This window comes from Pinus tabuliformis, chromosome 6 (genome assembly GCF_031772625.1).
Source record: "Pinus tabuliformis cultivar Carrire ecotype Pingquan chromosome 6, CPIR1, whole genome shotgun sequence".
NCBI lineage: Eukaryota > Viridiplantae > Streptophyta > Pinopsida > Pinales > Pinaceae > Pinus > Pinus tabuliformis.
Window position 1 is genome coordinate 748,372,776 of NC_142292.1, and position 18,326 is coordinate 748,391,101.

The 18,326-nt window shown below is 34.6% G+C and overlaps 1 protein-coding gene across 1 annotated transcript; it reads right to left on the reverse strand.

Annotated features, from left to right (window-relative positions):
- Nucleotides 1-13,990: 13,990 nt before the first annotated feature.
- Nucleotides 13,991-16,998, reverse strand: LOC149260900 (uncharacterized). The gene is made up of 5 exons (XM_089421339.1): nucleotides 16,097-16,998; nucleotides 15,696-15,949; nucleotides 15,453-15,664; nucleotides 14,985-15,252; nucleotides 13,991-14,517 (listed from the first exon to the last, which is right to left on the reverse strand). The coding sequence occupies exons 1-5, from the start codon at nucleotides 16,188-16,190 to the stop codon at nucleotides 14,248-14,250; spliced, it is 1,098 nt and encodes a 365-aa protein (XP_089277465.1). The 5' UTR covers nucleotides 16,191-16,998; the 3' UTR covers nucleotides 13,991-14,247.
- Nucleotides 16,999-18,326: the final 1,328 nt, after the last annotated feature.

Genomic DNA, 18,326 nt, shown 5'->3' on the forward strand with positions numbered 1-18,326 from the left:
AAGAGCTCAATTTGAGTCTCACTTTAACATAATATGATCAGTAGGATTTTACTTGGATCCCCCAAGTCTCTAGAGTACACAGACTCCCCTTACTGAATCTCGACCTCAACTGGTCTTTGTGGAATGAGTCCAATTTGGTACTCAATACCTGACAGGGATAGACAGAAGAGTTGCTTGAACCTCTCAAGCCTTCTCTAGAGTTCACAGAGTCTTGGAATCTCTCTGTCTCTGTCTGCTCGATGCTGCCTTTGCTCTGCAGGTCAGCTCAGCTTCTCTATTCTCTGCAATTCACTTCTTTCTTACCTCTCGGCTTTCCGCTTCTCTTTCTCTACCTCTATTTTCTCTTTGTCTGTTCGTGGTTTAAAGCCAATATGCTCCCTAACTGTTTGTTTCCGCTTCCTGGCTCTCTGGATCTCCTGCCTCTGCCCGCTGGAATTCCCCTGCTCTGCATCATCATCACTGTGTAATGCTTCACAGAGAGGTGGCCACTTGTTTCCTCACAAACTGAGTGTCAATTCTCTTTGAACGGTCGTGATTTCCGTTACTCCAAGATTGCCGGCGAAACTGATTCCTTTGCTAGCTCAGTGGTCATGCTGGACCTCAAATCTCATATGACTCAGCCTATTTCCTCATCAAATCCGGTCATCCATTGGATCATTTCTCCGCCGTTGATCTAGAGCCTCCAGATCCTACGGTCTCTGTCCATATTGCGCAGGTAAGTAGCCTGATGTTTACCTGCACGATGTGAGCGATTTTCTCTCTCATCCACTGGACACGTGTCACCCAGTGTATGGCATCGGGCGGGACTCGTTCGAACCTGCTTACCGCCTGAGGTCCTTTCGATATCCTGCCGATTTTGGTGCGGGACCCGCCTTCTGACGGAATCGGTGATTTCCGTACGGTCTTATGCTTTTCCTCGTGGCCAAGCTCTTTGGGCTTTCCTTCACTGAGGGGGACGCCCTGCGATACGTGATTAGTGCTTTTGGATTTGACCTCCCGTTTGCCAATTTTTGCCAGTGCGCGGTCACCATTGGCCAACGGTTTGCGCGCTTTGACTGAGGGTCCTCGTTGTTCCGTGCTGACTACAAATTGCCATTGCTCAGAGGTTATTTCTGATAAGCTCGTCATCCACAAGACTTTGAACTTGAAACAGTCGTGAAAACTTTGAGAATGTTTAAGGATCCAATTCAGATCACGACCTTCCCACTGAAAAAGCTTTTGGACCACAAAAAGTTGGTTTTCAAGTATCGACTACGTGAGGGTATAATTTGTCTCACTTGTCCAATCTCTATCCACTTTGCACTGCTTGGCTTTGAACCTTTGAGTCCAATCCTGAGGTACTCAACATATCCCCTACACGTCGTCCTCACCTTCCTGTCCAGAACCGTGTCTTCCTGAAATTCATTGAGATATTCAGGTAACAGATAATCAACAGAAGGCAATTGACTCTGCTCTTCGGGATCTTCAATTAATGAAGGTTCGAATAGTCTCAAGCTGTCTGCATTAACAACTAAGTAGATGTGAATGTAAGTTGGTAAATCAAGGCGAAAAGCATTCTCACCAATTTTCTCAAGTATCTTGAAAGGTCCATACCTTATTGGCTTTAGCTTTTTACCTTCACCTTGCATTTTGTCTTTTCTGATATACAGCCAGACTTGATCACCAACTTGGAAACTATGCTCCATCTAATGCTTGTCATGCCTTGCCTTGTATTTGGCTTGGCTCTTTTCCAATTGTTCCTGTACTGCCTGGTGAATCTCTTGGATTTGTTCAATGAACTTGGTTGCCTTGTCCACATCACTGTGTCCATCAACTGCTATGTCTTTACCAAAGACAAAATCCAAAGGAGACCTTGGTGTGAAACCAAAACAGGTCTCAAAAGGAGATCTCTGTGTAGAAGAATGTTTTGCTCGGTTGTAAGCATGCTGCACATAACACAAATGTTCATCCCAAAGTTTGGGATGCTTGCTACAATAGCCTCTGAGCAACTAGATCATTGTCCTGTTGACCACTTTTGTCTGGCCATCTGTCTGTGGATGAAAGGTTGTGATTTTCTTCAGTTTGGTGTCCATCAGTTCCCACAGACTCGACCAAAAATTCCAAACAAATCGGGTATCTCGATCTGACATAATGGAAGTGGGTAATCCAAAATGAACCCATACATGTTGAAAGAACAACTTTGCAGTTTGTTCCACTGTAATCTGTTTATTACAAGGTATCAAGATACACATTTTGTTGAAGCTATCCACAACAATATATAAATAGTCATGACCTTTCCTAGATTTAGGTAGTCCTCCAACAAAGTCCATGGAAACACTTTCTCAAGGATGAGAAGTAACTGGTAGTGGAGTGTACAAGCCTAGTTTCCTATTGCTAGCCTTGCTTTTAGCACACATGGTACACCCTCTTACATATCTAGAAACTGTCTCATTCATTTTTGGCCAATAGCAAAATCTTTGTAGCTGTGCAACCGTTTTACTTACCCCAAAGTGACCTGCTATTAGAGAAGTGTGTGCTTCTCGAATTATCTTTACTCTTTCAGTTTGTGGAATGCATAGCTTCCCACAATGATGCAAGATTTGGTCCTTAATGTGATAATCCAATTCTTCTAATCGTTTGTCTCGACTTAAAGTTGCATATACATCTTTAAAATCTATATCTTGAGCATATTGTTTAATGTAGCTCTCATGCAATACTGAATTATGCTTAAGTATAGTAGATGCATTTATAATTGGTCTAGATAACATATCTGCAACTTTATTGTGTATGCCCTTTTTATATCTGATGACCAAATGAAACTGTTGTAGAAAACCCATCCATCTATAGTGTTTTGATTGCTGCAACTTAGTTTGGGAGTGTAGATATTGGAGTGGTTGATGATCAATATGTATAACTGTCTCTTTGCCCATTAAGTAATGTTTCCACTCTTTCACACTCTGTACTAATGCATACAATTCTTTATCATATGTGGGATAGTTAACTACTGTAGAATTAAATGTCTTAGAATGATAACATATGGGTTTACCGTGCTGTATCAACACTGCTCCCATGGCATAGTCACTGGCATTCGTTTGGATCTCAAATGGTCTTTGAAGATCAGGCAGTGCTAGTACTGGTGCTGTACTAATCTTTTCTTTCAAGGTGTCGAAGGCTTTCTGCTGTTTGCCTCCCCACTGAAACACCTTGTTCAATCTTGTTAAAGCATGTAAGGGAGCTGCAATTAAGGAAAAGTTAGAAATGAACTTTCTCCAATATTGTGCTGCTCCTAAGAAGCTTCTAACTTCTGTAGCAGATTTGGGTTTAGGCCAATTTACAATGACTGCCACCTTAGAGGGATCTATCTTCAATTCACCACCCCCTACTATATGTCCCAAATAATTCAAAGATGTTTTGCCAAATTCACATTTTGAGAGTTTAACATAAAGTTTTTCTCTTTTCAAAACATCTAGGGTCTGCTTGACATGCTTTAAATATTCTTCCCAATCCAAAAGGCATAACTAGCCACTCATACAATCCCTACTTTGTTTTGAAAGAAGTCTTCCATGCATCTTGTTCTGCAACTCTGAACTAACGATATCCACTATGCAAGTCTAACTTGGAAAAATAAACAACTTCCTTTAACTGATCTAGTAGATCATCTATGCGAGGAAGGGGATAACGATTTTTTATTGTTATCTTATTTAGTGCTCGGTAATTGATGCACATTCTCCACGAGCCATCTTTCTTTTTCACCAAAACGATTGGAGACCCACATGGTGATGTGCTAGGTATGATGAACCCTTTCTCGAGCAACTCCTGCACCTGCTTCTTGATTTCTGCATTCTCTAAAGTGGAAAACCTGTACATTCCGCTGTTAGGCAATGGAGCATCTTGCTGCAAATTAATATCATGCACTATTTCCTTTTTGGGTGGTAGACCTTTAGGTTCTTGAAACAAGATATCATATTCTGAAACAACTTTTTCTAAATTAGCTTGCTATTTAGCATCACAGCCCTCAAATACATTGGTTTTATCAAGTTTCTTTTCCTTTACAACCATCAATAAAAATTGTTTGCATGAATTTACAATTCGTTTCATCTACCCTGAGTTTATGAGAGTATAATTATTCTTGAGCTTATGAGCTCCTACAATATATTTGATTGCATCTTTAATGATGAGATACTTGTTCTTTGCTCTATAGAAAATAGCTTTTCTATCATACAAGTAGGGACTTCCTAAAACAATTCCACATATATCCAAAGGAACTATATCTAACTCAACCTCATCTACAAATGCTGACCCAAAAGAAAACTTAAGTTTACATTGTCTAGTCACTTGTAGTTGTGCTTTATCACTTAACCAACCTAATGGGTATGGTTTCTTGTGAGGTGTAGTCAGTAATCCCAACTTATTTACAATTGCTTCAGAAATTAAATTTACTTGTGAGCCACTATCAAACAAAGTATCAATCTTTTGATGCTTGGAAATAACTCGAATATGGAAAATCTCATATCTTTTTCTTTCATTTTCTTCATTATTAGTAGATTGTACAGAATTACTAGTAGATGCTTCAGAATTTTTACCTTTTATACATGTGGCTGCAATGGTTGTTTCATCTCCTGATTTCGACCCCAAATCTTTCTGAATAGCTGCAACAATCTTCTTCTTCTTGCCCTCGAACTTCTTAGGTCTCAGCTCCGGATGCAGGATCCAACAGTGCTCATCATCATGCCCATCCTTCTTACAGTGAGTGCATGAAGACTTGCTTTTCTGTGCAATGTTGGCCTTCCTCTCTTTCCATTTCTGTTTTCTTTTCTCCTTATTCTTGCTTGCAATGGGCTTGGATGATCCCCCAACTTTTGGGTTCCCATTCTTTCCTCTAGCTTCTAGATGCGTAGCTTGAACAGATACCTCATCTATACTAGTGGGATTAAACATGAGGATAATGTGCCTCATGGAGCTATGTAGACTACCTATGTACTTCAATAGAGTCTCAGGTGAGTCTAATGAAATTCCTAGAATCAAAGCTCTTTTCCTAAATTCTTGGGTGTAACCTTGTACACTTTGCCCTTTCAATTGGCGAAGAGTTTGCCAGCTCATCATGGCTTGCTGCATGTAAGCTAGTGGATAGAACTGCTTTTTGATTGCATAAACAAATTCACTCCAGACAGAAAGAATCTTACCATGTTTCTTCATGTCAGCTTGTGTCCTGCCTTCCCACCATACCAAGGCAGTGCCTCCGAGGCGTAGGCTAGCCAGCTGAATCTTACTCTTGTCTGAGTCGATACTCTGCATTCTGCAATAAACATCAATTTGTCTGATCTAATTATCCAGCTTCTCTGCCTTCAACTCTCCATCATATATTGGTAAATCAAATTTAACATCTAATTTAATTAGAGATGTCTTCTTTTTACTTTCAAGGCTATTAGGAGGTGTGAGAAATTTTTCTTCTTTCCCTTTGCCTTTAGAGTTGTCATGGAGGAGAGATTCTTCTACTCCTTTGTCTTGTTTGGAGCTTGATGAATCTTCATCTTTATGTTTCCTAAAGTCCCTATACATTTCTTCCACCATTGACTTCAAGGTCATAAAACTATCCATGAACTGGGGATCTAATTCCAAGGGATTTTCTTCTGACATTTTCTTCTTGGAATAGACTCTTCCAATTTCCGGATTAGTTTCAACCAACTCTCCTTCTCCTAATTTAAGCTTTGATCTAGTTAGCATTCAACAACAAAATCCAGCACAAGCTTGTCTAACCTTAACAACCTAGTGCTCTGATACCACTTGATCTAAAATCACCCGTAAATGACTTCAGTGAATTAATGAAGGTATTGCAGACTCATGCGCTGGGGTGTACCTATGCTATTTTATGCAACTGATCGATAAGATTGTGAAATACACAAACACTGAAACAGTAAGAGAAATACAGTAAGCAAACACATAAAACACAACAAGATTAATAAGGAGTTCACCCAATCCTCCTGGGCTACGTCTCCTGATCCAAACTTCATTGGTGGCCTTTCTATTGTGTCTTAAAGCAGAGTTTTTACAATAAGGAGCTCAATTTGAGTCTCACTTTACAGATGATGATCAGTAGGATTGTACTTGTATCCCCCAAGTATCTAGAGTACACAGACTCCCCTTACTGAATCTTGACCTCAACTGGTCTCAGTGGTATGAGTCCAACTTGGTACTCAATACCTGACAGGTATACACAGAAGAGTTGCTTGAACCTCTCAAGCCTTCTCTAGAGTTCACAGACTCTTGGAATCTCTCTGTCTTTGTCTGCTTGATGCTGCCTTTGCTCTACAGGTTAGCTCAGCTTCTTTGTTCTCTGCAATTCTCTTCTTTCTTGCCTCTCAGCTTTCTGCTTCTCTTTCTCTGCCTCTCTTTTCTCTTTGTCTGTTCGTGGCTTAAAGCCAATCTACTCCCTGACTATTCGTTTCTGCTTCCCGGCTCTTTGGATCTCTAGCCTCTAACCGTTGGAATTCCCCCGCTCTGCATCATCATCACTATGTAACACTTCACAGAGAGGTGGCTACTTGTTTCCTCACGAACTGAGTGTCAGTTCTCTATGAACGGTCGTTATTTCCGTTACTCCAAGATTACCCGCGAAACTGATTCCTCTGCCAGCTCAGTGGTCATGCCGGACCTCAAATCTCATATGACTCAGCCTATTTCCCCGTTGAATCTGGTCATCCATCGAATCATTTCTCCGCCGTTGATCCGGAGCCTCCAGATCCTACGGTCTCCGTCCATATCGCACGGGTAAGTAGCTTGACCTTTACCTGCGCGATGTGAACAGTTTTCTCTCTCATCCGCTGGACACGCGTCACCCAGTGTATGGCATCGGGCAGGACTCGGTTGAACCCACTTACTGCCTGAGGTCCTTCCGATATCATGCTGGTTTTGGCGCGGGACCCGCCTTCTGACGAAATCGGCGATTTCCATACAGTCTTTTGCTTTTCCTCATTTCTGAGCGCTTGGGGCTTTCCTTCACTAAGGGGGACGCCTTGCGATACACGATTAGCGCTGTAGTGCTAATCGCGTATCAGAAACTGCCTCTGTTTTTGGATTTGACCTCCTGTTTGCCAATTTGTACCAATGCGCGGTCACCATGGGCCAATGGTCTGCGCGCTTTGACCTAGGGTCCTCGTTGTTCCATGCTGACCACAAATTGCCATTGCTAAGAGGTTATTTCTGATAAGCTCGACATCCACAAGACTTTGAACTTGAAACAATCGTGAAAACTTAGAGAATGTTTAAGGATCCAATTCGGATCAATAGTGCATGCAATCGTGGTTTGTGGCTTTTGGATGGTTTTAATACACTGTTTTAATACATCATTTTAATACATGCTTGCTGCCTCTGTTGTGTAATACTGCGCTGCCATACAAATTTATCTCTCTCCACCGGTAGCCATACTGCTTTCCCACACCGCCTCACTGGTTGTGTGTGTTTTTTGGAGAATGCCGAATGCTGCTGCAATAACCATATGGGTTGAGCTCTTGTAAAAATTGATTAATGTGTTGGTTGGGATATAAAAGATTATTTATATTTTGATGATTGTGTGCACAAGAACCTGACCTATGATTTTTTTACATCAAAAGCACATTTTGCTAGCAGAAGTATTTAAAAAAAAAGGAGTAAAAATTATATTAAAAAATATAAAAAAAGTTTATATTTTCCAAGTGACATAATAATTTAGGCTTTGTTACAATACCATGGGCCAATACCAAAGCTTATTAATACCACATGCCAAAAAACCATAACTCATTTCAAAATCAAAATATTTTATAAATTTCAGAATTTGAGCTTTTGTGATCCATATAGTTTTCAGAAATCTTTTCGGCAAAGTCACATTGACACATATCTTGGTCGATGCGTTTCGAACCACCCAGTATGGTTCATCATCATGACTAAGATAGAGAGTCTGATCTAACAATGTAGTTAAATAATGTAGAGGAGAGAATTCTAAAGGTCAAAATTATTAACTATAAAATAATGTAAAGTTAATAATATTTCACAATGAATAAAAACCAATTAATGCAACGTTCAAATTAGTTTTAATTAAGAAATAATATTAGAAGGGAAAAAAATAATGGAAATGAATAAAAATAAATCAAAAACTAACCAGTGAAAATAAAAGAAATAAGAATAATGAGAAACCAGTGAAAATAAAAGACATAAGAATAATGAGAAACCAGTGAAAATAAAAGACATAAGAATAATGAGAAAAGAGACTAGGAACCAAAAAAAATTAATATAAAAAATTAAAAAGAATTTAAAATTGTATAAATATATATATATATATATATATATATATATAAAGAAAGAAATAATAAATATAAATAAAGTACCAAAAATAATTAATTAAAAAGAATTAAAAAAATATATATATTTTATATATAGAGATTTTAAGGGAAAGAGTAAAAAAGAATGTGTGTGAAAATACAAATATAGATATAAATATAACATTAATACAGAAAAAGGAGAGGGAAAAACAATTAAAACTATTGAATCTTTATAATAAATTTAGTAAGAACAATAGAAAGAAAAATAATAGGACTCATAATAGCCAAAAAAAATCTTGGACAAAACAAATTGTAAATAACCAAAAGTAAGAGAGCAAATAAAAAACACCAAAGGAGGGAAATTAAAATTAAGAGGAAAGGGGAGAGATCCAACAATAACTAATTTTCCATCCATCATCTCTATTCAGAGTACATGTCCTCTCAATTTTCACAACCTCCTTGAACTTTCGGTGATGGAATTGATAAACTAAGGAAATGACCTACGATTCTTCTATACAAAAGTGGTGTTGTCTTATCGACATGTTCAACCAAAGATGAGGACCGATTCTACAATGTTTGATGTTGGGCGTATGCTCATGAATCCTTTGTCTTATGGAATGGCCAATTTCTCCAATATTTTGAAATTAAAAAATAATTTTTAATTTTTTAAAATATGTGTGTGTATATATATATAATTGGTTGATGACTATTTTTATGTGGTTTTAAATTGAATTATGAGGTATAAAATTTATATTAAAAACTCAAAATTTTAAAAATATATATATTTACCAAGTGTCATAATAATGGTTGTTACTGCTGTCTTCACACAACAAAATGTCATGTGGATAGCTGCCCACCATAATTTAAGCAAGTATTTACATAAAAAAATGATGGACAACTAACCATATGGCATTCTGCTGTGCAAATACTACAATAAAATTCATTATGAAAGTTTATTTGCTTATTTTTATGTCATTACATTTTGTCCCTTATTTATTTTTTATTAAAAATAAATTTCTAACCACAAATTATATAGAGTTCATGAACTATATAGAAATAATAATTTGATATCAATTTACTTTCAAAATATACTTCATAAAAATAAACACATCCACAATAATTATAATAGATTATTTTTATATAAACATCCACTAATATATAAGAATATTGTAAATATTTTTTTTAACAATATTTATATAAAAATAAAAAATAACTTTAAATAATATATCAATTACATTTATATACCAATAACATAAAATTTAAATAAATACACTTACTAGAAGTTGTTACTATCCACCATTATCTATGTTTTTTTTAACACTTTAATAAGAGTGAGTAAAAATGTATATATGCAAGACTTAATTATATAATTTTACTTAATATCAATAAGAGATTAGTAAAAAAAATATTAATAATAAATTAAAATGCTTATCAATTCAAACAAATTAAAACTCAATACTTACAATATAACAAGATTCTTAACCATCAATATTTATTCCCACTTTACCATAGATATTATTAACTTGTAAATAGATTTTGTTTCAATACCATGGGCTAATACTATGGTTTATCAATACCACTTGCACAAAAACTATAACTCAATTCAAAATGAAAATATTTTATAAATATTTTATTTTATAACACTTTTATATTAGTTTTTCATATTATATTAATTTCATATATAGATATATATATATATATATATATATATATTACTTTTTGCATAAGAGGCAGTAATAAGTAACAACATTGTATATGGCACTTGTTATGCTTGTCGAAGATAGGTTATATTCTTTTTTGCTTTGGTAAACAAAAATGACTTTTATTAGTTTTGAAATTTTTAAACAAATTCTATGAAATTTATTAAAATTTTGAAAAAACTAAATATTTTGAAAATTAAAAAATAATTTTGATTTTTTAAAATGTAAATTGTTTTTTTTGGTTGATGACTATTTTTATGTGGTTTTAAATTGAATAATGAGATATAAAAATTATATCTAAAAAATAAAAAATATGAAAAAAAAAGTTATTCACCAAGTGTTAAAATAACAATTTATTTGAGTATTTTTATGTCATTACATTTTGTCCTTTATTTTCCTTTCTTTTATTTAAAAATAAATTTCTAACCACAAATTATATAGAGTTCATCAACTATATAAAAACAATATTTTGATATCAATTTACTTTCAAAATATACTTTATAAAAATAAACACATCCACAATAATTATAATATATTATTTTTATATGTATATCCAATAATATATAATGAATGTCGTAAATATTTGTTTACAATATTTATATAAAACTAACAATATATCAATTACATTTACATTTATATAGAAATACGTTGTTATTACCCACCATTATTTATGTTTCTTTCAACTCTTTAATAAGTACGAGTAAAAATGTATAAGTATAGACTTAATTATATAAATTTAGTTAATATTAAAAAGAAATTAGTAAAAAAATATCAATAATAAATTAAAAACTATCAATTCAAACAACAAATAACTCTGTAAATAAAGCAACTTCATTTTTAATATTTATATTTTTCATTGTTGAAAGCATTAGTCTATATGCAGTTTTAGTTTTTTTAATTTAGCTATTAATTATTTTTTCATAAGAGACAAGTACACTTGTTTAAATTAAAACTTAATACTTACATTATAACAAGATCCTTAACCATGGATATTTACCTCGTTTTACCATGCATATGAAAAAAATATATTAAATTGAATCTTTTGAAAATTAAAAAATAATTTTTAATTTTTTAAAATGTAAATTGTTTTTTTGTAATTGGTTGATGGTTATTTTTATGTAGTTTTAAATTGAATTATGAGATATAAAAATTATATTAAAAAATAAAAAATATAAAAGTCATAATAATGATTGTCATTGCAATCTTTTCACAACATAATGCCATGTGGATAGTTGCCCACCATAATTTAAGCAAGTATTTGCATAAAAAATAGTGGAAAAGTAAAATTTATTTGATTATTTTTATGTCATTACATTTTGTCTTTTATTTATTTATTATTTAAAAATAAATTTCCAACCACAAATTATAAAGAAATCATGGTAAAAGAATATTTTAATATCAATTTACTTTCAAAACATACTTTATAAAAATAAACACATCCACAATAATTATAATATATTATTTTTATATATACATCCAATAATATATAATGAATATGATAAATAATTTTTTTTACGATATTTATATAAAAATAAAAAATAAATTTAAGCAATATATCAATTACATTTATATATGAATATCATGAAATCTCACCATTATTTATATTTTTTTCAACACTTTAATAAATAGGAGTGAAAATGTATATGTGCAAGTTTAATTATATAATGTTACTTAATATCAATAAGAAATTAGTAAAAAAAATATTAATAATAAATTTAAATGGTTGTTAATTCAAATAACAAATAACTATGTAAATAAAGCAACTTTATTTTTAATATTTATAATTTTCATTGTTGAAAGCATTTGTGTATAAGCAATTTTAGATTTTTATTGTTTTTACTTTAATTTAGCTATCACTTACTTTTTGCATAAAAAACAACTATTAAGCATCAAAAGTTACATACTAGCAATTGTCCCAAAAGGTACAAAGAGAGGCCGATAGGATTAGTGAAAGGAAGAAAGTTTTATAGATAGTGAAGCATATATAAAGGTATGTAGTGACGAAGTTAATAACCATCCTGTACCAGTACATTTGATATTAGAAGAACAAAACCAAAACCAAACCATTCATATTAATATAGTAAGTGTAGAACGCGTTCATACTTTTAAAGTTCAATAGGTTCAATAGATTATTGGCAGCATGCTTTGTTGTACATGGTAAATGAAAAGTGAAGAAATTTGTTATTTGCAAATGTTAAAACAAATCACTTACATTACTGGTTGACAGTAGAAGTAAAACATTAACATTATTAAAATTTTGAAACCGATTTTAAATTCATGTATTGTATTTTTCAAAGTATTTTGTTTTACATTCTTAAGTCCTCAAATATAGTGTTTTTAGATTCCATTTTGGCAAACCCACCATTTAAAACACTATGTATTTCTCATATTTATGGACATTTCTTAGCAGGCAATGAATCATATACCATACACAACAAGAAGAAATGATATTCAAAGGAATAGAATAATAGCATGAAGCATTTAACTATACAAGACAAGTGACATATAATATTCAAATAAATAGAATAATGGCAGAGACAGGATATATATTTTACCAGGATGATGTTGTAAATCCACACCCATTGTCCGTACAGGTGGACATAAATTTTAATTGAGTCTATGTTTCTTTTTTGTGCAACATTGCAATTTAAAGTTACTTTCTAATGTATGGCTACCGAGATGAAATTTGGTGTTTTCTCTGGTTCTTAGTATAGGAATAGGGGTAGAGTATGAAAGTTCAGGGGGTTATTGTTCCTCCTAACAATAACTGTGCTAAACAGAATCAGTCACAGAGCCTTTGTCATGGCAGGTTCTGTATTACTGACCTCTATTAATGTGTTTTAAATTAGTTATTGCTACCCTGTTTCTCTTTACATGCATGCTATTTTTAATTTATTTGTATTAAAGTACTGGACAAACATTTTGGTTCTAGAGCTGTCCCTGTTGAAAGACAATGCTGTACTTTTTGATGCTCTCTGCAAAAGTTTCATACTGAAGGGATAGAGTGCAATGGAGAATGAAGTACTGCTGGATTAAGAGTATTGTTCATGCTCGACAACTTAGCATTATGGTTATTGGACAAGATGGCTTGAAGATGAGGTGAATTCCTTTTTACTTGTAAATATGTAGCCTCTTGATTCAATCCAAGAAGGGTAAATTGTTTATAATTAATCTTTCCTTAACTGGAAGAAAGTCGTTATAACTGTATTTTTTAGGGGATACTGCTTTCTTATTAAAATTTTTAATTTTTATTGTTGGATCAGGTTGCTTCACTATGCACTATCCTCGTTGAAGAATACAAAGAACATGCATATGAACTCTTGCGACTTCCTTATATAAGGAAAATTTTGGTACACAGTTCATCTTTATTCTCCATTATGTATTTTATCTTTTGTTCTTAATGTCTATGGAAACATTTGCAAGGCAAAGAGTCTTCACTATTTTGTGCGCAACGTTCTAATCTTTGTGAGCTTTTGAGTCTCGGACACATCTGCATTTTTCTTATTTTCATTGTTGAGTCTTTGAGGAAATTACAACTGTCAGCTTGCAGGTATTTTTCTTGATTCAACTGCTGGATATTTCACCACATTGGATAGAGTTGCAGTTGATTTACTGCTTGTTGGTTGCAGCCAATATTATGGTACCATGGCAAATAATTTTATAAGTCTATCCAAATTAAAATTAATTTAATCGTATCTTTAAAAAAATTCCAGAACTTCAAAAGGCACTCTGTCAACCAATTTCATCAGTACTAATGTCAAATAATTTAAGAAAGATATTAAAATTAAACTTAATTTAACCGCACATTCACAAAACCTTAGAAAACAACAACCCACAGTCTAATCATATCTCATTTGTCAAGCAATTTCATCAGTACTAATGTCAAATAATCGAAGAAACATATTAAACGTAAACTTAATTTAACCCCACATGCACAAAACCTTAGAAAACAATAACCCACAGTCTAATCATACTTCAAGAGCAAAAGCATTTGACCATGTGATTTTCGCTATCATATAAGATTAAGCATTTGACCATGTCATTTAATTTCATGAAAAGAGTAATGGAAAGTGAAGCAGATATGGCTGCAATGGAAAGTACATAAAGCTGCAACAAATCATTTGTACATGCTCTGCAACAACTGCCCGTGAAAAGGGGTATTGGAGAAAATTCCAGAGATGCAAAGCACTAAGTTTAATATCCATATATTGCAAAAAAGAAAACCACTTGGTCCTAAATGGAGTAACTGAGATACAGGTCTAATTAACCCTGTTTTAACATTGCTCTCCCAACAAAAAACACTTCAAAATACGATCAGGAATGCCTTCCATTAGGTTGAATAAGTGACCAACCCCAGGAAGCTCATGATAGTGGATGCAAGAAAGCTTTTCACCAATGTAACGCTGCAAAGTCACCGGCACTAATGCATCCTCATCCCCTTGCCATATATGAACTGAAACATCATTGTTAGGAAATGGGTTATTGAGTTCCAAAGGATCAAAATCCCACTTGCCAAACATGACCATCAATGTTGCCTTCAAACGCTGCAGAGGCAAATGAATCAGTAAATAAGGAGAAAACAAATCTTGGATCCAGAATCAGGCACAATACCAGTATCTTGTTAATTTGGAATTCTTTGTCTAATCTTAGCATTGGTTTATTGAGAAAGAGAAAAGTCAATCAACCTCAAGCAAATTCCACAATTCAATTTCATTAAGAACAGCATAGCATTCTGATTTGACTTTTGAAAATGATTTTTTCTAGGAAAAGGAGAGATCAAGGTCTTAGATGGAAACCAAAGTCAGTCAACCTCAAGCAAATTTCGAAATTCAATTTAGTTGAAAAACATAGCATTCTGACTTGCCATTTGAAAATGGTCGTTTCTAGGAAAAGTAGAGGTGAAGGTCTGAGTTGCAAACCACGTAAAATAACATAAATAGACAAGAAATTATAATTCACTTTCCAAAAAGAAGTGAGAGGTATAAGGCCTAGATCAAGGAAAAATAAATACTTCAGCAGATCTTCCACTTGCAGCTAATTTGCGGCCTAGCTCGCGGACATGCCTGTTCAGAGGTTTCCATGTCCCTTGAATAACGCTTGAAGAAGGAAACCATTTTTGGGTATTCCACCAATAAGTCAGCCAAGGGGTATAATAAGCAACACGAAGTGCCCATTGATCCTGTCGGGCTCGCTGATAATAAGCTTCTTTAGATAAATTAACTGGGAAACCAGGCCACCTGTAGTTTATTACAGGTGCTAAGAGTGCAGCACCCGCTAACCTGTGTTACCATCATTCATATTTCAATGTTATTAAAGTGCAGAATCCCAAAATTTCTTAGAAAAGGATCTAACACAACCGTTGTGTTTCTTAACTATAGTCACAGAGACTGCAAAGTTCTCTGTGTGCACCCTATTTAGTATTATATCAACTAATATCATAGACAATAGATGCTAAGTTGGGAAAAAAAAAGATGAGAACCTGTGTGGTATATATTTGAGGGATCCCCATATCGTGTATCCCCCAAGGGAGAAGCTCATCACATAAAATTTGGGACCAAGATCAAGTTGGTCTGCAAGCTGTTCAATATCTAAAGCCGCACTTCTTACAGATCGCTTAGGATGAGGATCGCTTTCTCCGTACCCAGGCCTGTTGAAGGTTACAATGTACACTCCCATCTCTTTCACAATTTCCTGCAAAACCTGAATGCCATTCTGCAATTACCTCAGAAGCTGGAAAGGTATCATTTCTGGATCCTGTAAAACCATGTGCCATAATGATCTTATACTTTGCTCTCTCTCTGGGAACTCCACTTTCCCTGTAGGCCAAATGTCTTCCATCTTGAAGCCGAATTCGAGGGGCAATAACTGGAGGGCCATTCAGAGATCCACAGATAGCAGAAGGGGGCGGCTGGATGGACTTGGATGCCCATGCAAGGAACCCCACCATTAAAACAATGGCTAATTTTCTCAATATACCTGAAATGCTATGTTGTTACCTTTGCTTAACACTTTGAGTATTTGAGTATGTTAGCTCATAAAATAGGGAAGGCATTCAAAACTACAACAAAATTGCCATTAATGATCAGAAAGAGCAGAAAACAATTTTAGGTTAAACTAACTTACCTCCACTCAATGCATCAGATCTTTTGTCCGACTTGCCCGTTCTGGTATGGGCTCGGGCAGCTGCAGCCGAAACTTTTCGGTTCCCAGCAGCCATATTCTATAAAATATACTATGCCTCCCAGAAAACTAAAATAAAGAGAAAGAAAAGGCGCTTATCTCGGCAGCCTTCCAATAAAATCGACCACACCAAGAGGGCTCAATGCATATGAAAAATACCCAAATGCAAAAACAGGGCATTCACTATGCTTCCTGTCAGGATTTTCCCTGCCAATAAATTCAACAGCTGAGATCCTCCTCAATTTCTTTATCCTTAAACAAAATTCTATGCATGCTCCTATCTAAGGATAGAATTCCCCCCGGTTAGGCCAAAATGTGAATCAACTGTACTGTACATGTTAAAATCCAAACACCAAGAAGCAAATCAGAGAAATCTAGGCAAGCCCAATTCAGAAAAACCCAAAAATGTCACATGCAATATCATGCAGAAGCCCCTTTTCTGGTTTATGAATGTCCAATAGCAATTATCACAAAACTTACCTACAGAAACGAATCTCCAATTGCAATTATCACAACACTTACCTCCATCTCGGTTCTGGGTTCAGGCATGCAATATGATGAAGTTGGAGCTATAAATGAGGTTGAAACAGAGCAGAATCCCATCGCATATAGCTTTTCCAAAAACATAACGCCAACATATGGGTTGAAATTATGTTAAGGCTTTTCCAAGATTTTGGCATTCTGGACTAAAATACTCAAAATTATGCAGGGGATCTTCATTTACAAGGGAGTAGGATGGTGCCTGCATTCAAATGAGATTATCATAGAGCCCCATAGCACAGCTGTTCCTTTTTCTTGTACAGTGGGCTGATTGCAGCCTAGCAAGCACATTAGGACTTCTGTAATTGTTCCGTTGTTTGACTTAACTCAGAATACTTGGCACTTTAAGATGCATCACCAAGCATGTGAAGAGCCCAGAATAAATGAAATAGTTCATTATAAAGAAAAAACCTCTACTGTCAAGAACTATCCTCATCTACTATTTTAATTGCAAATATGAATCTGAAATGCATGAGACATAAAATTGCCTTAAATTCCAGGGATTTGTGGTGCTGGACGTGTGTTATTTCTGAAGGAAAACCATAGTTTCTGTTTCAAAGTTTATAAAAAAAGTTGTTGGTTGAATCATAAAACCCAAAACAAGGAGCAGTGGGCCATGTACTTGAATACTCTTTGTTCATACAACAGAGAACAGTTCTATTAAGATATAACTAAACATGCCAGATATAAGTACAATCTCTATGTATCCTCCAAAATGGGTAAGTGGACTTTCAAAGTGAATGCTCAGCATCAAAAGCCCCAAATATTCGATCTCCTCACCATCAATCTAGGCTTCTGAATGTAGTTTGATTCAAACCAATATTTTCTTGGGCATCACCACATTTTTACCAACAGACAAGAAAACTCAATCAAGACAAATGTGCTTCCCTGTTACAGTGATATCACTGGGACAGCCACCAAGAACACAGAATCAGAGCTAAACATGAGCAACTAAAATTGTTTTCTACAATGACACATGACTACGAGAAATAGTAATTTGCAGTTTGTCCAGTTCACTCCTTGGGGACCTCAAACTGAGTTGTGAACAGGTTCAACCTGTTCAATCTGCTGGTTTAATCAATTTGACCAGGGCCCAACCAGCCAGTTTGATTGTTTAAAATCTCCATTAAAATAATTAACATTTTATGTTTTTTTAGCTAAGTTACCAGAATATCGATACAGATCCAGATGGAGATCCACCAGATTTATGAAAAGCCAGGATCGAAATATGGCATGGAAATGACAAGTAAAAAGGACATAAAAATGTTTTTTTAATAAAATAAAAGAACAGAGTCAAGATTCAAAGCCATTCACGAATCACAAGAGTAGAATTACATGTTCTAACCATAACCGAAAAAGAGAATTCTCATACATATTAATATTCACCGTCCATGTACTGTAACTGATAATTTGATAAGTTATTACCATCATTGATTATTGATGATGTTAAGGACCTTTTCAGCAGAAGCATGTAAGCAGGTCATGACTCATAACATCTTTGTAAGGCACGTCTACATGTCCATGATAGTGGTGAATGTGGTATATCTAGCAGCTCCAAATCAATCCCAAGTCCTTATGCAGAACATTCTTATACCAGAAAACTACTTGCATCATAACCAGTCCCTGCACATGA